Below are 23,302 nucleotides of genomic sequence, written 5' to 3'. Positions count from 1 at the left end.
AAAAAACGTCCCTTGCCCCCACAACCCCATTAAGCTTAGTGGAACCCAGCCGTAACATTCTGCAGATCTCCTACCCTTTTTGGCTGGGTTCTGCCAGGCTGAGAGCCACCATGGGGCACAAGGGTCCCACAATCTATTGATAGGTGGAGCTTCCAGTGGTAGGACCTCCACCTATCAAATAAGACGATGGGCTGAAGTTGTGAACCAGTACCAGGATGAGGATCCGGTATGATTTACTCATGGACCCTCTTCTCTGTGTTCCCCTCTGATGAAATCTGTGAGGTCCCAGATAAGGAATATATCTCCCTCATTCCTCATATTGGCAGAACACAGCTATTTTCTTTTCTTTGTATGTATATATATATATATATATATATATATATATATATATATATATATATATTATATATATATACACACTACCGTTCAAAAGTTTAGGGTCACTTAGAAAATTCCTTATTTTTGAAAAAAAAGCACAGTTTTTTTCAATGAAGATAACATTAAATTAATCAGAAATACACTCTATACATTGTTAATGTGCTAAATGACTATTCTAGCTGCAAACGTCTGGTTTTTAATGCAATATCTACATAGGTGTATAGAGGCCCATTTCCAGCAACCATCACTCCAGTGTTCTAATGGTACATTGTGTTTGCTAACTGTGTTAGAAGGCTAATGGATGATTAGAAAACACTTGAAATGTTTTGTACTATATAATTTTGAAACTTCAATAAAAAATTATCTGATTTAAAAAAAAAAAGTAAACACTTGAAAACCCTTGTGCAATTATGTTAGCACCGCTGTAAACAGTTTTGCTGTTTAGAAGAGCTATAAAACTGACCTTCCTTTGAGCTAGTTGAGAATCTGGAGCATTACATTTGTGGGTTTGATTAAACTCTCAAAATGGCTAGAAAAAGAGAGCTTTCATGTGAAACTCGACAGTCTATTCTTGTTCTTAGAAATGAAGGCTATTCCATGCGAGAAATTGCCAAGAAACTGAAGATTTCCTACAACGGTGTGTACGACTCCCTTCAGAGGACAGCACACACAGGCTCTAACCAGAGTAGAAAGAGAAGTGGGAGGCCCCGCTGCACAACTGAGCAACAAGACAAGTACATTAGAGTCTCTAGTTTGAGAAATAGACGCCTCACAGGTCCTCAACTGGCAGCTTCATTAAATAGTACCCGCAAAACGCCAGTGTCAACGTCTACAGTGAAGAGGCGACTCCGGGATGCTGGCCTTCAGGGCAGAGTGGCAAAGAAAAAGCCATATCTGTCTAATAAAAGGAAAAGATTAATATGGGCAAAAGCACACAGACATTGGACAGAGGAAGATTGGAAAAAAGTGTTATGGACAGACGAATCGAAGTTTGAGGTGTTTGGATCACACAGAAGAACATTTGTGAGACGCAGAACAACTGAAAAGATGCTGGAAGAGTGCCTGACGCCATCTGTCAAGCATGGTGGAGGTCATGTGATGGTCTGGGGTTGCTTTGGTGCTGGTAAAGTGGGAGATTTGTACAAGGTAAAAGGGATTTTTAATAAGGAAGGCTATCACTCCATTTTGCAACGCCATGCCATACCCTGTGGACAGCGCTTGATTGGAGCCAATTTCATGCTACAACAGGACAATGACCCAAAGCACACCTCCAAATTATGCAAGAACTATTTAGGGAAGAAGCCGGCAGCTGGTATTCTATCTGTAATGGAGTGGCCAGCGCAGTCACCAGATCTCAGCCCCATAGAGCTGTTGTGGGAGCAGCTTGACCGTATGGTACGCAAGAAGTGCCCATCAAGCCAATCCAACTTGTGGGAGGGCCTTCTGGAAGCATGGGGTGAAATTTCTCCCGATTACCTCAGCAAATTAACAGCTAGAATGCCAAAGGTCTGCAATGCTGTAATTGCTGCAAATGGAGCATTCCAAGACGAAAGCAAAGTTTGAAGGAGAAAATTATTATTTCACATAAAAATCATTATTTCTAACCTTGTCAATGTCTTGACTATATTTTCTAGTCATTTTGCAACTCATTTGATAAATAGAAGTGTGAGCTTCCATGGAAAACACAAAATTGTCTGGGTGACCCCAAACTTTTGAACGGTAGTGTATATATATATATATATATATATATATATATATATATATATATAAACATATATTATTATTATTATTTTTTTTTTTTTAAATCTCAGCAAGTCCCCTTTTAATATAACAGCACATCACATATGGTACCTTTCAGGGTGGTCTCAGAAATTATGATATTACAGTCGTTTCCCTTTAAATCAGACACATTTTATGGTTCAGAAGAATTTATGTTGTTTTATGCTGCTGTCTCCCTGTCTCCCTGTAATATATAAAGTCCTCTTTATCCAGACGTCCTATCAATTGAAATGTGTTTACTATTTTAGGATCCAGTACTGGAAATCAATGCTGCAGTCTAGTTTACAGCTATCTGATACATTTGATGTGAAGGGAAAGGACGTACTCCTCTCAGCGTCTGGCCAACTTCTTATTTCTCATCTTAAGACATCTCGGGGAAGTGAACAATCTTTGCTTCACTCTCTCTTATTTCTTATTAATTGCTTTGAGATCTATTTTAGTGTTTCTATCAGATTCTATGATTACACTACCGCAATGGTGTTATATTTTACAGTGACATTCTTAACTCCTTAAAGGGATTCTCCGGGCATTTTTTTATTAAAAGCCTATCCTTAGGATAGGCCATCAATATCAGATTGGTGGGGGTCCGACTCCCAGCACCCCCACTGATCAGCTGATTGATGGGGTTGCGGCACTCGTTTTCCCATTTTCACTTCCGTAGTGGCTAGGCTTGGGATTTTAGTTCCGGTCCCATTTAAGTGAAAGGGACTGAGCTGCAAATCCAGGCACAGCCGCTACGGATGTGTATGGCGCTGTGCCTGGTAAACACTGACGAACACCGTGGCCCCTTCAGCCAGCTGATCGATGGGGTGCCGGGAGTCGGACCCCCAACGATCTGATATTGATGGCCTATCCTAAAAATAGGCCATCAATATAAAATGGCTGGCGAACTCCTTTAAGGACGCAGCTATTTTAGGCCTTAAAGGGGTATTCCCACCTTAGAGATTTATGTCGTATAGATGCAGATCCCAGCTCTGGGACCCAAACCTATCTCCAGAACCCGACCCCCGGCCACATCTAGGTGGAGAATGAATGGAGAGGTGGGAGTTACTCTAGTTTGGCCGTTTCCATAAATTCCATAGAACAGAATGGAGAGAGCTGTGCGCACACCTCTTCATTCCGTCTCTTGCTGGATGCGGCAGCCGGCAGCAGTATCACCAGGCGGGATGGGTGTCAGGTGGCTCCGATCTATGTGCAACAGTGGAGAGCTGATAGGAAAGAGCAGTTTTCACTTTGGCAGACCTGGTCCATCCATATATTAGATGGTTGGCAATTTGTTTGAATATCTGGGATGTAATACTAAATTTCCCCTGTAGGGGAAATGTATGGCTGGTCCAGCTTCCCCCCAACCACTAGTCTCCTAACAGCCCTAACTCTTGTGGTCACAGGAAATAATTCATATAAGGGCTTGAAAGAGAACAGGTCAGGGAACCTCCACCCATGAAGCAAGCAGTTATGGAAGAAGAGCATGGGCTAAGTTGGGAGGACACGTGCTTGAACTAGTCGATGCATGTAGATTTGGCTAGAAATGTTTTATTTTTCCAACCAATTACTTTTTAGTGCGCCAATGCATCTAAAATAAAAAATGAAGCAATTTCACAAATAGTTTTGCTTACAAATATCCTACCGTTTTGTGTCTTCAGCTCTTCTGGCGTTCTATGCGTCTGATCCTGCAGTCATGTATTACTCTCCACTTTATCCAACCTTTCTCCTACTGTCTGTAGGTTATGAAGAAGAGGGGACAGACGGAAGTATGACTGCAGGATCAGACTACACACAGGGTTTGTTTGTAGTCTGTAACTGTGAAGATATATAGGCCCCCATAGCAGCTGTATACCCAAAACGGGAGGAGATTTCTATTCAAGATTTTTCAAAGTTGTAAAAGTATACACAACTCAATAATAATAAGTTCCCATTCACAAAGCGTTTTTCCCTACGTCTAATGTGTACGTCAAGAACGCTAAACGTGTCTATAGGACTCCATTAGTTTGACGGAGGCTAAAAGAGTGTCCTTTTGGCCTCTGTCGGGTTTATTTATGTCAGTACACTTTTTTTCATTAAGGTATGGAATAGCATAGAAGACTATGCTATTTGATCCAATGGGATCCCTCAAAAAAACATATACTGTGTAGTGTATTTTTATTTTTTTTATAAGGGTGCCTATAGAAGACATTTGCCACTGTATAGCATACGTCACAGGCATCCATTTAACGTATATGTCAGGAGATTTAGAATAGCTTTTCATAACGTATACGTTAAATGGATGTCATAATAGTCTATGGGTGACGGGTGCCCACGACGTATGCCTAACAGTGGCATCCGTCACCCATAGGCTGGGTTCACACGACCTATTTTCAGGCGTAAATGAGGCGTTTTACGCCTCGAATTACGCCTGAAAACACGGCTCCAATACGTCGGTAAACATCTGCCCATTCATTTCAATGGGTTTGCCAATGTACTGTGCCGACGACCTGTAATTTTACGCGTCGAGGTCAAAAGACGGCGCGTAAAATAACTTTCTCCTGAAAACAGCTCCGTAATTTCAGCCGTAATTGTCGTTATCGTGTGCACATACCCATAGGCTACAATAGTACCCATTCGAAATATCCATCATGAAAAGTCATTGAAAAGCTTGCGATGTATATCTTAGATGGAAGCCCCAATAGCCTATGACATACGTCACAGCCTCCGTTTAACATATACGATGGGAGCTTTTTCTGGCGTAAACGCCAAACAACATTATGTGGTGGGGCCTAACTGAGAATCAACACCTGGCTTCATAGATTCCCAAGATAAACTGCTCTAAATGCATGTTATTCTCTAAAAACCCCTAATAAAACCCGTAGATAACAGCGCGCCAGCCCTTTAAAACTCCTTCTCGGCGGTGGCTACACTGTGTATTTTCCATTTGCTCTGGTCTTGATCATGTATGCATTAGTCTAGTTTACTTCTATTATTAAAAGTAAATTCAGATCACAATTGACTTTTCATCTGTATAACAAGAAGAGAGATATTTACCCTGACAGCCATTTCATTGTAGAAATTCATCTTCATAATAAAGTGCGCTGTCTGCGGAAGAAGAGAAGAGGAGAAGGTTGGCTTAGGTCTCAGCGACACACACACACGGGCGCAGACAGACGCTGGCTCCTCTTTTTACATATAGAAGATAAGAAAAGTCTATACATAATATATAATTGAAAGCCGTATCAAACTTTGGTATTGAGAAGACGGGACGGCTAATACATAATGCAGTCTTAACCAGAAAAATCTATGGCAGTCAAAGTAGGCGCTAATGGAGATATATGATCATAAAACGCTCTCCGCTGAGTTTGATAATCAATGGGGCTCTACTGAGGATAAAATAACATTGCAGAAATATTCACAAGTCTTGGTGACACGTAGCATTGTATGATTTATTCACTGAGAGTTCTCTTACCCAAAACTCGTAGAAACATAAAAGGAATTCATATTTCAAGACGTCTGGTTTAATGAAAAATTCAAAGATATGCTGTCTTCCGACGAAATCCTTCAAGGATATGTATGCGGCAATGAAGCAAAAATGAGTCTTCCAACCATCTGTACAAAATGTTATGTACTTAGCTGCCATGCGAGTAATCCTTGGGAATTTTGTTTCATTTAATATTCATTTTAACATCATAAAATCATAAATAATTAGTGTTATTTGAATTGCCTAGCCTGATCCAAAGCAAATTGTCTGTGGAGAGCAGCAGGACTGGATTATTTATCAACAGTCTGGGCAATTAAGAAACAGTTGGCTGCAATATGTTATTTACAAATGAAGACAATGATGCTGTTCCCTCTTCAGCGCCCTGTATCCATTAGAGCCAGTGCAGCCTTGTTCCCGACGTTTAATCAATGGTGTATGGTAAATTTGGAATGAAATGTGCTACCTTTAGCTTTCAAATGGAGCAAGGGACTGCAAATTTATATGTTTATAAAGAATGGCCCGCTACGGAGGCCCCCAGCGATTAGCTGTATTATTTAGGGGATCGACAGCAAGTGTTCAATTTCCCTGTAGCACCCCCACAGGCACAAATAGGTATTACACATTTCTATTGAATTCAATGGGCTGTCTGTGTAATGCAGGGAGGTGCTTTATCCTCCAGAGCAAGGGACAGCATATATATGTTTATACAGAATGTCCTGCAACTGAAGCTCCCAGCAATTAGCTTTATTATATGGGGACCGACAGCAAGTGTTCAATTTCCCTGTCGCACCCCCACAGGCACAAATAAGTATTACACATTTCTATTGAATTCAACGGGCTGTCTGTGTAATGCAGGGAGGTGCTTTATCCTCCAGAGTAAGGGACAGCAAATATATATGTTTATACAGAATGTCCTGCAACTGGGGGAGTGATGAGCTGTGATTGTTTTGGGGACCGAAAGAAGTGTTCAATTTCCCTGTAGCACTCCCATAGGCACAAATAAGTATTACACATTTCTATTGAATTCAACGGGCTGTCTGTGTAATGCAGGGAGGTGCTTTATCCTCCAGAGCAAGGCACAGCAAATATATGTTTATACAGAATGTCCTGCAACTGGGGGAGTGATGAGCTGTGATTGTTTGGGGACCGAAAGAAGTATTACATTTCCCTGTAGCACTCCCACAGGCACAAATAAGTATTAAACATTTCGTTTGAATTCAACGGGCTGTCCATATAATCCATGTCATATTTGTAGCTACCCTCCACTTTGGTTAATAGATGAGGGACCTTAATAGGGTATGGCCCTCTATTATCTCTCTAATAGGGCATTGACGTTCCTTTATTTATTTATTTTAAAAGGGGAATGCCTTGGAAGTCTAACTCCACTCCAAACCTGAAATTTCTGGTGTGACTTTTTGTTTCGCACAATGTTACTTCTTTTCCCACCAAGTCTCACTCACAGGAAGCTTTGGATGGGTCTTCATACTAGAAAGGATGAGGACATCTGTGATTTTTTTTAGATGAACAACAAGAGAGGGTCTAAAGTGTCCACAAAATTTAAAAAAAACAGTGATTTCTGAGCCCCTAAAAGAGACTTGCAAGTTGCTTAAAATGTCTACTTATCTCAATGTCGTTACCATATTGCTGGTCAATGACCATGCTACTACTGCAGCCAATCGCATGCCATTTTTGTGACATCTTGTCCATGTAAAATAATTCTATAATATTCAAACGGTTTGCCTGGTTTAGAAAACACCTATCCATATATCACATTAGGGCATAGGGCTATAATATAGGGGATTTCACTCTTCGGGATTCCCCTCTACTAGCCAGAGTGGTGACAGCTTCAAAGAGCATCTATTTCAATGGGCACTGAGAAATATTTGATTCAGGAAACAGTCCGAGTCAAATCCAAAATAGCAACCAACAAACACTTTCACAAATGGACAGGATGCAGAGAACATTGTTGCTCAGGAAATGTGTGGTAGTTCTAAGCAGGAATAAATAATCAGAGGCCTGTCCCTTTAAATTGTACTAGAGCTTGGAGGTTGGTGGCGGGGAGACAAGGAGAAGGACGTTGGCCACGCAGGTTATAAATAGCTTGTAAATGTGAATTCCACCTTAATTTACAGAAGCATGTAAGAAGAGGGCACTGGTTGTGGTCCAGGAGCCTGGGCCCATACAATTGCCTGAGTTAGGTAAAGGCCCTTTTACACGGGTCAATGATCGGGCAAATGCTCGTTCATCGGCTGATCGTATTGTATATGCAGCACAAAATATTATCGTTGTTGGCAGCGCATCTCCCTGTGTAGACATGATGCAAATGCATGGGGACATGCGATGGTAGTAAAGATCGCTCATCCACATTCATTACTGATCACAGCTCCTTGTTAAAGGAGCAAACCAGTGCCGATCAACGAGCTGTCTCGTTGATCAGCGCTCGTTTTTACGGCCCGTATTGGCTGGTCTAAAAGGACCCTAACAGTGATGTTCTGGAAAACACTTGACCCCATTAAGTTGTACATTTCCATCTCTGTAAATCTTCTAAACACCCCACCATCGACACCAGTTGAACAGTGGGAGTTTTGAGATGTGGTGAGAAGAAGAGATCATGGTGACAACCCCTCTCCCCTTCACTGCTCAGCTATGAGGGGTTGTCTCATTATTTTTCAATTAAAGCTGCCAGTGCTAGTTAGATCAAGCTACGGGTGAACGTAGGAGAAGCAGCCAGAGGAACGGGGATCCGGTTGCCTAATAGACTAATGTCTCTCCCGACTATGTCCCCGGCCATCACTTTTACCCCTCTGGTGGGAGACGTGGCCACACTCGCAGCTAGAACTGCCCTTTTATTTGTCATGCCAATGTTAAATGACAACTATTCATCTGAGCCAGAAATATGTTGAGAGCGGTTGTCATGCCCCTTCCCCCACTCATCTTGGCAGCTCACACAAGTCACACTATCCACCAGGTGGCGACAATGAGCACAATAGAAAGCTCCTCTGAAGATGATGGAAATATGAAATCTCTTCTCCGTCCAGAGGCATGATGGGAGAAATATCCGGATTAATAAAATATCTTTATCCATTTTGACTCATGATTGTTTCCTGCACCGTTGATGTTAATATCAGCTGAGACTGGACCTGCTCTTTAAGTGAAGGTTACAATTCACATAAATCTTACCTTTTATTGTTTTCATCTCTCCCTATTATTAATAGATATCTCTTCTCCTTGATTTAGTTCATCACGGAGTCTAATTCCACAAACATGTAGAATCACGGGGGACGCTATCATATACATACTCTATCCGGATTTCCAAGAAATGAATGACTATCTAAACTAATTCAGCTCCCTGATCTATGTTCTCATCTGGAAAGTGATTGAGGGCTGGTCAGGATTGGGTGCGTTTGCGGATAACGAGGAAATAATTTATGGGACAGATCAGGGGGCTTATTAAATGCAGGGACAAATGATAAGTCTTGTTTACCAGCGAAGTGATGAAGATAAACCAACAACCAGGGAGTAAATACAGATCTTGCCGCCACTTTAAGAAAACGGCAATAATTGAGTGGAGACTTAACACTAACACCCCCCCCCCCGAATCAGCCGAATCTGTATGTAAAAGGTAACATTTAAGGAGACGGTGGCGTTTTGCATAGAACGGAGATCTGCGGAATAAATTCTCTCAGTCTAGCGATTATAATGTGATTAATGTTGTATTCTCTCCCTCCATAATATACAATGTGTTGTGTATTCATCTATTCAGAGATGTCCCTTTCTAGAAATCTTTGAAATCAGACGGAAGACTTATCTGTTTACACACACACACGATTGATTAATGCGCAGCCGCTCGTGTGACATTTCAGAGTGGACGCTTCACTCCATGTCCTGCTACGTCTTCATAGTATGTTTTCTATTTCATCCTCGGAAGATCATCTCTATTGTTCAAATTTAAAAAAACTCATATAATCACACGTGTCAAAATATGCTTTACAGGTAGGAGCCGTAACCGATGCCTGTACGAAAAAAAGATGGATTCTCTAGTAATTAGGCTCTGTTCACACTGGCGTCATGGCTTCTGTTTGAAACGCAAGCCATGAGGCTGTGCCGGATCAGTCAATGAATCCAAGTCTTGACCGATGGACCCAAGTGGTGACCGATGGACCCAAGTGGTGACCGATGGACCCTCATTGACTTATAATGGGGGATAATGGCATGCTGAGCTAATCTTATCATTAAAAGTGATGGAAAACCCGATAGAAAGACCTATGGAAAGTGAGAACATAGTCTAAAGGTGGCCATACTCATTAGACTAAGTTTGGCCAAACCCGCCAGTTTCGGCGGCACCAGCTGACCATCAAAAGTGTATGTTGGCTAACGTTTGTTCAGCAGATTTCAGGGAAAAAAGGATGCTGAAATACAACATGCCCGATCCTTTTGCCGTGCATGTGTTCTCATCTTTGAGAAGACACGTACGCTCAGCTGAGAGGTGTGCATGTGTACAGGGAGGTCGGGAGGAATGACTGTAATACACTGTAAGGGCTTGTCCACGCGTAACAGAATTGTTGCGTATTTTCCGCCCGAAATTTGCGGATGAAAAATATGCAGCGGAATACAGTAGCAGCAAAGTGGGTGTGAGGTACCAAATGTCTTCCACACGCTGTAGAAAAATTCAGTTCAGAAATTCACCTGCGGAGCATAATTTTATTGCCGTAGAAAGTGGACTGATGTATTGCGTAATTTGCTGCGGAAACGCTGCAGAATTTCTTACCGGGGCTGGAAATGACAACACAGGTAGATAAACTATCAGCATCACACAGCCCACACACCAAAAAAGGCAGCAAAAATCGGCACTATTTTCCACAATAAAAAACGCATGAAATGGTGCGACTTTTCCGGAGCGGATTGTCCGTTACGTGTGGACAAGCCATTTAGCTGTCAAAAGCTAAAAATTCTGCTACGTCTGAACGAAGCCTATAGCCTGTGTTGTACGGATCCGTAGTACGCCACCCTAAGAAGTCTATGGTCGCATACTGTACCTATGATTTTCTACAGAGGCACATGGAGGCTTTTTCTCATGGACTCATTCTGAGGGTATGTTCACACGGCCTATTTTCAGGCCATAAACGCTCGAAAAACGGCCGAAAAATCGGAAGCAGAACGCCTCCAAACATCTGCCCATTGATTTCAATGGGAAAAACGGCGTTCTGTTCCGACGGACCGGTTTTTTTGCGCGGCCGTTTTGAAAATCGCGAGTGGCTTAAAAAACGTCTGAAAATCAGGAGCTGTTTTCCCTTGATAACAGCTCTGTATTTTGAGACGTTTTTGAGTATGCGTGCGAACATGCCCTAATTGTTCCATCACATGCCACATTACGGAGGTTTCTCGCCTAGATGCCGTTTAAGAAAGGCGCATTAAAATGTTTTTTTAACTGCAATTCGTATATCAGTATCGCCTGTTAAGAACTTGATTATGGCTTTTAGGTAACATGCATCGGACAATATAACGGCTCCATGCCGGTTTCAAGTTGTACCGAGCTGTCCTATGGCGGTAATGTTATCCTATGGAGGATTTCATACCTCTCTATGTCGCTATATGTTTGTACAGAGGTGTTTTTGGACACACTCCATGTGCCGCCGTATAATTATTTTTATTTATTTTTTATTGGATTCTGATTTTCCTCTGAAAATCGCATCTGTACGTATAGATCGCCATAAAATCCTCCATACAGGTACAGTTTCTCCCCTAAATTGCTGGCAAAGAAGACTGGTACTTAAACTGAAAATACATTGGAACTCATATGGTACTTGCAAGGAACACCATATAGAAATTCATACAGTAGCCGTACAGAACACCATACAGATGTAGCCAAGTTTATCTTGACTCAGATAAATTGCTGCACTGTGATATCACACAACAAAAGCCATTGCAAAGTCATTGAAAAAGTCAAGTTAAAGTTTCTTGCCACTGTGCATTTAATGCGTTAAAAAGTCAAGATAAAGATGACTACATCTGTATACTGAAGAACTCATAAAGAAGTACAAGAAAATCATAAATTACCTGTACAGAACACCGTATAGAACTCATGAAGAATTACAAAAATATATTGTAGAGTAGCCATGCAGAACATTATATAGAACTCATAAGGAAGTGAATTCATACATTTCCCATGCAAAACACCATATGGAACTCATACCGAAGTAGAAGAAATTGATACAATACCAGTAAAGAACACTATATAGATGTCATACTGTACTGGCCGCGGTCGCGGACTGCGGGTTTCTCTCACCATCCGGCAGCCACAAACCTTCTTACTCCTGCCGGCGCCTCCTTCCCCGGAGATGCAAGCACACGCGGCCGCACTGCTCTGCAGTCGTTTCTAAAGTGTGCACGTCCGTCCCCGGCCTTAAAGGGCCAGCGCGTGCACCTGTAATATGTTCCCTACTCAATTCCCACACACCCTGTAATATAAAAAGGGCTCTGCCCTCTTCCTCCTTGCCTGAGCGTTGTTGTAGTCTTCCCATGTTCGTTAAGCAAATGGTCCCTTAGTTGTATTCTGTTCCCAGTGTTCCCGTATCCTGGTTTCTGTATCCTGGATCCCGTAACTGTTTGTTCCTATTTGGGTCGCGTTGGAGTCCTGCCACGTCCAGTGTCATCTGCCATGCCAAGCATCAGCTGCCACGCCAAGCATCATCGGTGCCACAAATCATCTGTGCTAAGGCACCTGCTACACCTCGTGTCTTTCTGAACTTTCATACAGGTACTCTTGTGCTTAGACTTTCCATTGACTGTTGTTTCGTCAGCTGCCACTCCGCTACGGCAGAGCGGCCTAGTGTGTCCACATACCCCGGAATCGTGACACATACTCCCTGCTTCTGAAGCTAGGCAGAAGGGTAGGAGAAGGGCAGCTGTTTCTGGCTCATGATTAACAGAGAACCTATCAATTACAACTGTATTTAATCTTGCTTTTTCTTGGGACACTTGCCAGTTATTGTTTTTCTTCTTGGTTCCTTAGGTCCGTGCTTGTGAGTATTCCCCATTACCCCGCTTTGCCTGCTCCTTTATTGCCACTGTGTATGACCCGGACTGACTTGACATTTCTTTTCCTGCTGATTTGATAATGCTGTTAAGGGCCTGTTCACGTCATCGTTCCTTTCCATTGTGGGGTTCCGTTGGAGTTTTCCATCGGGTTAACCCCTCAACGGAAAGACAAATGCAAACATTAGCCTCCGTTTCCCTCACCATTGAACTCAATGGTGACAGAAACCTAGCTAATGGTTTCCGTTTGTCACCGTTGTGACAGGGTTCCGTTGTTTTTGACGGAATGAATAGCGCAGTCGACTGTGATGTGAGCCACCCATTGCTGAATCGGGCAGCTAGTGCCAAGTCTGGTAGTGGGTGCACTTTTGCTGGACTGGTTACTTTATGTCAGTACCATTACAATAGATTTCATAAGGAAGTACAAGGAATTAATACATTACCAGTAGAGATCACCATATACTGAAAAACTCATACAGAAGTACAAGAAATTCGCCCATTATCTGTACAAAACACCATATAGAACTCATAATGAACACCATACGGAAGAATACTCTCAAGTATATGGCACCATACTGGACTTCACAAGTGTAGTTTGTGGAATCGTACAGAGGGGTCGTGTGCATGAGACCTGAATGCAATGGCTCTCCTCTTTAACATCAATCGGAAAAAAACGGTATTAAATGGCGCTACTGCTATGTATGGAATGTATCCTTATTTGATTGTTCCTTTTTTTTCATCCAACAATAACATAATGGCGGATATTTACTAAGCAAAATGCGTCAGAATTCAAATGGCGGAAAAACTGGAGAACAAATCGACTAAGTCTAGCTGCAAAAAGTGCGCCAAATTCAAAAAAGACGTGCTCCATTTTTGGAACAAGACACTAGAGTATATGATGTGCAATAATAAAGTGTGTCTAACAGGGCCAAATTTATCACACCATGTGCGGAATTTTCATAAATTTGGAGTGATTTGAACCATCTTTGCCGCCTCGCAAACTGAGACATTCTAGAAAGGAATTGATAAATCTCCCGTAATATCTGTGCACATGTCGTCCTTCTAGAATACAGCATTTAATCCCGATGAATATAACATTGTGGAGACTTTGATGTGTAACGACGTTGTCATTCGAACAGAAAACTGCATTGGGATGATGATACGTGAAACCAAAAGATTCAATAAGGTCACTGAGTGAGTGCAGCGCGAGGAGCGAGAGCGTCCCAGGACAGACAGCAAGATTAATCCATTCTCATATGACCTCGGCCCCGAGCATGGAGACTGTTCAGGGGTGCACTTACCAGCCTGGTATTCCTAACTCGACAAAATCAAAGCAGATAGATCAGAGCGATGTTGACAAAGCGCGGTTACTGTGCACATATGGGTGCTGTGTCTGATGAGCTTTTATTTTCCGCATCAGTGCAACTTTTATTTCGCAATTTTGTATATGATCATTAGGGTGATTTATTAACGAGTAATCACAGGCGTTTTGTGCATATGCTTTACCTTGTTTGCTGGCAACTGATACCTCTCCAGCTATTAGCGAGAGAAAATGTTTAAAGTGACCTACAAATTCATCTCTGCAATAAGAATGAAGAAAAGACGGAAGCAAGTATGAAAATCAATGGAGGGGATGGAGGACGATGGGGGTTGGGCTGGAGATCCGTGATATCAGTGTGTTTAAAGTGTATATCCACCCTTGAAAACTGTTTAATATTTCTTTTTAACCCCTTTGCGCCATTGCTGTGCCCACGTCATCACACGTGGGAAGACGGTTAAGATTAACAGCAACAGTTGAGATTAGAGATAACTACGATCTCGGCCCTTTAACCCCTTAGATGCCGCAATCAATTGAGACTGCGGCATCTAAATGATAAAAAATAAAAGCAAGGGGTTCCCTTGGATTCCCCATCGCCGACCTCTTAAACATGACCGTGGGGGGCGACAGTTAAATATGGCAGCCAAGGGACTAAGAAAGGCCCCCCACGGCTGCCATATGTAGTTACCCATTAGGCCGTGCTGTAGGAATAAGATGCTTGTCAGTTCCCGAGTGGGATAAAGAAAAGTTAAATAAACTTTTCTAAAGTTGTTAAAAAAAAAATGACAAAATTGCATTTTAAAATAAATAGCATTTATTGAATAAAGGTTTTAAAAAACCTATACATATTTGGTCTCCCCACACGCATATGTGGTAACGACACAAAGAAAATAGTTAAAAAAAATACTCGGCAAGTTGGAAAAGCTACGAAGTGTGGAATTGCAGTATTAGGGCTGATTCAGACAAAAGTGTAATACGTCCGTGCTACGTACGTGATTTTCACGCGCGTCGCACGGACCTATGATAGTCTATGGGGCCGTTCAGACTGTCAGTAATTTTTACGCAGCGTATGGCCGCTACAGAAAACTCACGAAATGTCCTATCTTTGGCAGTTTTTCGCGCATCACGCACCCATTGAAGTCAAAGGGTGCGTGAAAACCGCGCACGGCACACGGACGTACTTCCGTGTGCCGCGCGTGTTGCGCTATACAGTAGTCAAAACTATGAATGAAAACAGAAAAGGACCACGCGCTTTTCTGTTTACAAACATACAAACAGAGTGTCATAATGATGGCGGCTGCGCGAAAATCACGCAGCCACGCATCATATGGTGATAATACACGGAGCTTTTATGGACCTTTCGCGTGCGCAAAAACGCCGCATTTTTTGGGTTCGCAAAACGCACATGCTCGTGTGAATCCGGCATAGTGTATATTCCCGAAGGTATGTAAAAGTATGCAGTGTTTCCGACCTAGAAGTATAGACTTTTTAAATTAAATTGAAACAAAAATATAACTACTATAATACTGCCCCCTATATACAAGAATATAACTACTATAATACTGCCCCCTATATACAAGAATGTAACTACTATAATACTGCTCCCTATATACAAGAATATAACTACTATAATACTGCCCCTATGTACAATAATATAACTACTATAATACTGCCCCCTATATACAAGAATATAACTACTATAATACTGCCCCCTATATACAAGAATGTAACTACTATAATACTGCTCCCTATATACAAGAATATAACTACTATAATACTGCCCCTATGTACAATAATATAACTACTATAATACTGCCCCCTATATACAAGAATATAACTACTATAATACTGCCCCCTATATACAAGAATGTAACTACTATAATACTGCTCCCTATATACAAGAATATAACTACTATAATACTGCCCCTATGTACAATAATATAACTACTATAATACTGCCCCCTATATACAAGAATATAACTACTATAATACTGCCCCCTATATACAAGAATGTAACTACTATAATACTGCTCCCTATATACAAGAATATAACTACTATAATACTGCCCCTATGTACAATAATATAACTACTATAATACTGCCTCCTATATACAAGAATATAACTACTATAATACTGCCCCTATATACAAGAATATAACTACTATAGTACTGCCCCCTATATACAAGAATATAACTACTATAATACTGCTCCCTATATACAAGAATATAACTACTATAATACTGCTCTATGTACAAGAATATAACTACTATAATACTGCTCCCTATATACAAGAATATAACTACTATAATACTGCCCCTATATACAAGAATATAACTACTATAATAATGCCCCTATATACAAGAATATAACTACTATAATACTGCTCCTATATACAAGAATATAACTACTATAATACTGCTTCTATATACAAGAATATAACTACTATAATACTGCTCCTATATACAAGAACATAACTACTATAATACTGCCCCTATATACAAGAATATAACTACTATAATACTGCCCCTATGTACAAGAATATAACTACTATAATACTGCCTCCTATATACAAGAATATAACTACTATAATACTGCCCTCTATATACAAGAATATAACTACTATAATACTGCCCCCTATATACAAGAATATAACTACTATAATACTGCCCCTATATACAAGAATATAACTACTATAATACTGCCCCCTATACACAAGAATATAACTACTATAATACTGCTCTTATGTACAAGAATATAACTACTATAATACTGCCCCCTATATACAAGAATATAACTACTATAATACTGCTCTATGTACAAGAACATAACTACTATAATACTGCTTCTATATACAAGAATATAACTACTATAATACTGCTCCTATATACAAGAATATAACTACTATAATACTGCTTCTATATACAAGAATATAACTACTATAATACTGCCCCCTATAAACAAGAATATTACTACTATAATACTACACCCTATATACAAGAATATAACTACTATAATACTGCCCCTATATACAAGAATATAACTACTATAATATTGCCCCCTATATACAAGAATATAACTACTATAATACTGCTCTTATGTACAAGAATATAACTACTATAATACTGCCCCCTATAAACAAGAATATAACTACTATAATACTGCTCTATGTACAAGAACATAACTACTATAATACTGCTTCTATATACAAGAATATAACTACTATAATACTGCTCCTATATACAAGAATATAACTACTATAATACTGTTCCTATATACAAGAATATAACTACTATAATACTGCTTCTATATACAAGAATATAACTACTATAATACTGCCCCCTATATACAAGAATATGACTACTATAATACTGTCCCTATATACAAGAATATAACTACTATAATACTGCCCCCTATATACAAGAATATAACTACTATAATACTGCCCCTATATACAAGAATGTAACTACTATAATACTGCTCCCTATATACAAGAATATAACTACTATAATACTGCCCCTATGTACAATAATATAACTACTATAATACTGCCCCCTATATACAAGAATATAACTACTATAATACTGCCCCCTATATACAAGAATGTAACTACTATAATACTTCTCCCTATATACAAGAATATAACTACTATAATACTGCCCCTATGTACAATAATATAACTACTATAATACTGCCTCCTATATACAAGAATATAACTACTATAATACTGCCCCTATATACAAGAATATAACTACTATAGTACTGCCCCCTATATACAAGAATATAACTACTATAATACTGCTCCCTATATACAAGAATATAACTACTATAATACTGCTCTATGTACAAGAATATAACTACTATAATACTGCTCCCTATATACAAGAATATAACTACTATAATACTGCCCCTATATACAAGAATATAACTACTATAATTATGCCCCTATATACAAGAATATAACTACTATAATACTGCTCCTATATACAAGAATATAACTACTATAATACTGCTTCTATATACAAGAATATAACTACTATAATACTGCTCCTATATACAAGAACATAACTACTATAATACTGCCCCTATATACAAGAATATAACTACTATAATACTGCCCCTATGTACAAGAATATAACTACTATAATACTGCCTCCTATATACAAGAATATAACTACTATAATACTGCCCTCTATATACAAGAATATAACTACTATAATACTGCCCCTATATACAAGAATATAACTACTATAATACTGCCCCCTATACACAAGAATATAACTACTATAATACTGCTCTTATGTACAAGAATATAACTACTATAATTATCTTTTTTATTTGAAAACTTGCAACAAATTATTACAATACCTTTGCAATACACTCATAACAGATAAAGAAAATAAACATTTGTCTCTTAATAACATCACAATCATTAAACAAACCATAATATATGAATATTGCGCCAGTATAGATTGTTTCAACTATTTTTCATGATATTATTCTAGACAGTATTACAGGAGAGTTCTTCTTTATTGGTGACCGGGCAGCATCGGGCACACCACAGAGGGTACACGGTCACCACATTTATGACATATAGTGAACCTCTATGATATAAACGGAGTTCGGGGTAGAAGTCTCCATACAGCAGCTGAGAGTTTCACTGTCCCACTAGATGTGGTGACTGCAGGGACAGGGACACAGCAGGGACATTACTCTGTAGATAAGTCTCTTGTATAAAGATGACATTGGTTTTGTCGTCAGACAGACGCTGGAATATCGCCCGCCGCCTGCTCCTATTCTTCACACTGTTCACGTTAATAGAGGTGATTTTCAGCCTCATCCTGGTTACATGTCTTTCCTACTTTTTTTCCTTCTTCCACTGCTATGTCCTGTAACACCCCATCTTTTGGTGGACATTGGGGGGTCAGCGTCTTCATCCTGAGGTTCGTTGTCTGGGATGTGTGAGGAGACTTGCTCTATCTCTGCTTCTTCTTCCTGGTCATCTTCCCCCAGCGCACAGTAACGTCCCCCAGTTATCGCCAGCACTGGAGACTCCGGTGATTTCTTTGCAGCAGTGATTTTTTTCCTAGAAGAATCATCTGTTTTACTTCTCCTTTTAACCGTCTGAAATCCCTCCTCATCGATACTGGTCGCTGCGGCTGGATCAGCTGGTTTTTTACTGATAGCTGCGGCTGGATCAGCTGGTTTTTTACTGGTCGCTGCGGCTGGATCAGCTGGTTCCTTACTGGTGTTGGGCAGATGTTTAGATGTTTTGGTGACAGAGTGACTGGATATTTTACTTTTAGCATGACCTCTATTTTCAGTGGCTGGTGACACTTGTGCAGCATCCACAGATGGGACATTAGTCTCTGGAGCACAGTTTCTGGTACTTCGGCTCACATCATCGCTGGGGCTTCCAGGTTCTGGGGTTGTATCTACACATATGGAGACATCCTCCTGCTCTTCCTCTATGGCTCCTTTAAAGGTCTCCTCTTTATTATGTTCTGCATGTGGACACTCCCGGAATGTATGTCCAGGTCCCAAGCACAGGTTACAGATGACAGGTCCTATACAATCGTCCTTCACATGCCCAAACTGACCACATAGTGAGCACTTAATACGGGAACAGTTGAATGCCAGGTGTCTGCCCCCACATCTATGGCACAGTCGCGGTTGACCAGGGTAGTAACATACGCCTCTCTCCGAGCCCAGGTAGAAGGAGTGCGGCAGATGTCTGGTCACTCCATTCTCCTGAACCAGCTGGATCTTTACAGAATATCCTCCATTCCAGATCTCCTCCTCATCATAGATCTTTGTTGGCAGTCTCTTCACCTCACAATATCTGCTCAACCAGTGCTGCAAATCTGCCAGAGCCACCACCTCAGACTGGAACAGGACGGTGGCGGTGACTACCTGGGGTTTAGTCAGCTGGATGACATGTAGATGCTCCCACATCGCGTGCTCCTTTGTATCATTATAAATACTCCAGAATAAGTCTAGACTATATTGCAGCTTGAAACTGATGTCATAATTCCTGCTGGAGGGAACGTGGATCAGAGCGAACACCTCAGAAGCTTTAAACTTCATAAACTCCTTCAACAAAACTTTCCCAATATAGAGTCTGGAGGGGAGGTTTTCCTCTGGTCCCGAGTACCGGATTCTGACCGCGTTCCTCCTCTGAGGTGGGGGGTTAGTCGGTCTTGTGACGCTGGAGAACAGTCTCCTGTACTGAGGTCTGTCAGCAGGTGGGTCAGGACTGGACCTCTCCTCAGCTGATTGTACTGCAGATCCTCCTGTGTCTGCTCCTGATCGCTGTGTAACCTGCACTCCATTCACTGACACTGCGGACGGCTGAACCTCCAGAACAGGGTCTGCAATGTCCACCTCAGCCTGTGCCGCTGGTTCATCAGATATCAGACTGTCAATCACCGCGCTGAGCGAAGTCTCACTTATAATATCCGGACATGAGGCACTTTCTTGCTCACTCCCAGGAGTGCCACTCGCATTCACTTCACCTGTACTGCACATAGAGCCTACTGCAGTTAACCCCTCGTCAGCTGGCACACATTTCTCTGCAGCTTTAGCAGCATTTGTGTTGGCTGATTGCACAGACCCCACACATGATGAGAGATGTGATCCTCCAGCCACTGCACACTCATATCTTCCAGGGTTTCCCTGTGCCACAATATTATACACAGTCTTATAGTCAGTGTCTTTTTTTGCAATGATATTATTTCTCTTCACAGTTTGGGCTCTGGTCTCCCTTCTGTTCTCAATTGCCCGGTTCTTTATTTTGGGTACTATGCATGATTCTTTCTGCAATCTCTCCTTCAATATAACCAGCTCACGTGTGCAAACATCCAGATACTCACATTTCATCAGCTTTGCCTTTGGATCAGTCTCTTGGTTAATTTCAGTTCTCAATTTGCGAACTTGCATTTCCATTTTAAAGATATTTTTCTTTGTCATTTTTGTGCACAATTCACCAACATCGTGAGATTCAGTTGACTCACCAGCCACCATTTCCAGATCATCACCTCCACCATCTCCATGCTGCAGGCCAAACTCCAGACTCTGGGCTTTCCCAGGATCATCAGCCCAGGACCCCTCCCCTCCACCTGGGTCAGAAGCCATGCATAGTCCTAACAGGGAGCTCACAAGCACACGTCTATCCTCTCCTATGGACAAGAATAGAACTACTATAATACTGCCCCCTATATACAAGAATATAACTACTATAATACTGCTCTATGTACAAGAACATAACTACTATAATACTGCTTCTATATACAAGAATATAACTACTATAATACTGCTCCTATATACAAGAATATAACTACTATAATACTGCTTCTATATACAAGAATATAACTACTATAATACTGCCCCCTATAAACAAGAATATTACTACTATAATACTACACCCTATATACAAGAATATAACTACTATAATACTGCCCCTATATACAAGAATATAACTACTATAATATTGCCCCCTATATACAAGAATATAACTACTATAATACTGCTCTTATGTACAAGAATATAACTACTATAATACTGCCCCCTATAAACAAGAATATAACTACTATAATACTGCTCTATGTACAAGAACATAACTACTATAATACTGCTTCTATATACAAGAATATAACTACTATAATACTGCTCCTATATACAAGAATATAACTACTATAATACTGTTCCTATATACAAGAATATAACTACTATAATACTGCTTCTATATACAAGAATATAACTACTATAATACTGCCCCCTATATACAAGAATATGACTACTATAATACTGTCCCTATATACAAGAATATAACTACTATAATACTGCCCCCTATATACAAGAATATAACTACTATAATACTGCCCCTATATACAAGAATATAACTACTATAATACTGCTCCTATATACAAGAATATAACTAATATAATACTGCTCCTATATACAAGAATATAACTACTATAATACTGCTTCTATATACAAGAATATAACTACTATAATACTGCCCCCTATAAACAAGAATATTACTACTATAATACTGCACCCTATATACAAGAATATAACTACTATAATACTGCCCCTATATACAAGAATATAACTACTATAATACTGCCCCCTATATACAAGAATATAACTACTATAATACTGCTCTTATGTACAAGAATATAACTACTATAATACTGCCCCCTATATACAAGAATATAACTACTATAATACTTCTCTATGTACAAGAATATAACTACTATAATACTGCCCCTATATACAAGAATATAACTACTATAATACTGCTCCTATATACAAGAATATAACTACTATAATACTGTTCCTATATACAAGAATATAACTACTATAATACTGCTTCTATATACAAGAATATAACTACTATAATACTGCCCCCTATATACAAGAATATTACTACTATAATACTGCTCCTACATACAAGAATATAACTACTATAATACTGCTCCTATATACAAGAATATAACTAATATAATACTGCCCCCTATATACAAGAATATAACTACTATAATACTGCCCCTATATACAAGAATATAACTACTATAATACTGCCCCTATATACAAGAATATAACTACTATAATACTGCCCCTTATGTACAAGAATATAACTACTATAATACTGCCCCTATATACAAGAATATCACTACTATAATACTGCCCCTATATACAAGAATATAACTACTATAATACTGCCCCTTATGTACAAGAATAAAACTACTGTAATACTGCCCCTATATACAAGAATATAACTACTATAATACTGCTCCTATATACAAGAATATAACTACTATAATACTGCTCCCTTTATACAAGAATATAACTACTATAATACTGCCCCCTATATACAAGAATATAACCACTATAATACTGCCCTCTATATACAAGAATATAACTACTATAATACTGCCCCTATATACAAGAATATAACTACTATAATTTTGCCCCTATATACAAGAATATAACTACTATAATACTGCTCCTATATACAAGAATATAACTACTATAATACTGCTCCTATATACAAGAATATAACTACTATAATACTGCCCCTATATACAAGAATATAGCTACTATAATACTGCCCCTATATACAAGAATATAACTACTATAATACTGCCCCTATATACAAGAATATAGCTACTATAATACTGCTCTCTATATACAAGAATATAACTACTATAATACTGCTCTCTATATACAAGAATATAACTCCTATAATACTGCCCCTATATACAAGAATATAACTACTATAATACTGCCCCCTATATACAAGAATATAACTACTATAATACTGCTCTCTATATACAAGAAT

General features: G+C 39.7%; 1 protein-coding gene across 2 annotated transcripts in view; it reads right to left on the bottom strand.

Moving 5' to 3' along the window:
* The window catches only part of SPATA17 (spermatogenesis associated 17), a 188,244-nt gene that overhangs the window by 155,934 nt on the left and 9,008 nt on the right, over positions 1-23,302 (bottom strand). For both annotated transcript variants that reach the window (XR_012883284.1, XM_075863344.1), the window contains exon 4: positions 5,176-5,226. Coding sequence is in view for 1 of the 2 variants with exons in the window: in XM_075863344.1 (XP_075719459.1) it covers positions 5,176-5,226 (51 nt within the window). In the remaining variant the exon portion in view is untranslated. The remainder of the gene's footprint in view (positions 1-5,175; positions 5,227-23,302) is intronic.

The sequence above is a fragment of the Rhinoderma darwinii genome, chromosome 4 (genome assembly GCF_050947455.1).
Source record: "Rhinoderma darwinii isolate aRhiDar2 chromosome 4, aRhiDar2.hap1, whole genome shotgun sequence".
In the NCBI taxonomy this organism is placed as follows: domain Eukaryota; kingdom Metazoa; phylum Chordata; class Amphibia; order Anura; family Rhinodermatidae; genus Rhinoderma; species Rhinoderma darwinii.
This window is presented reverse-complemented; position numbering and strand designations above follow the sequence as displayed.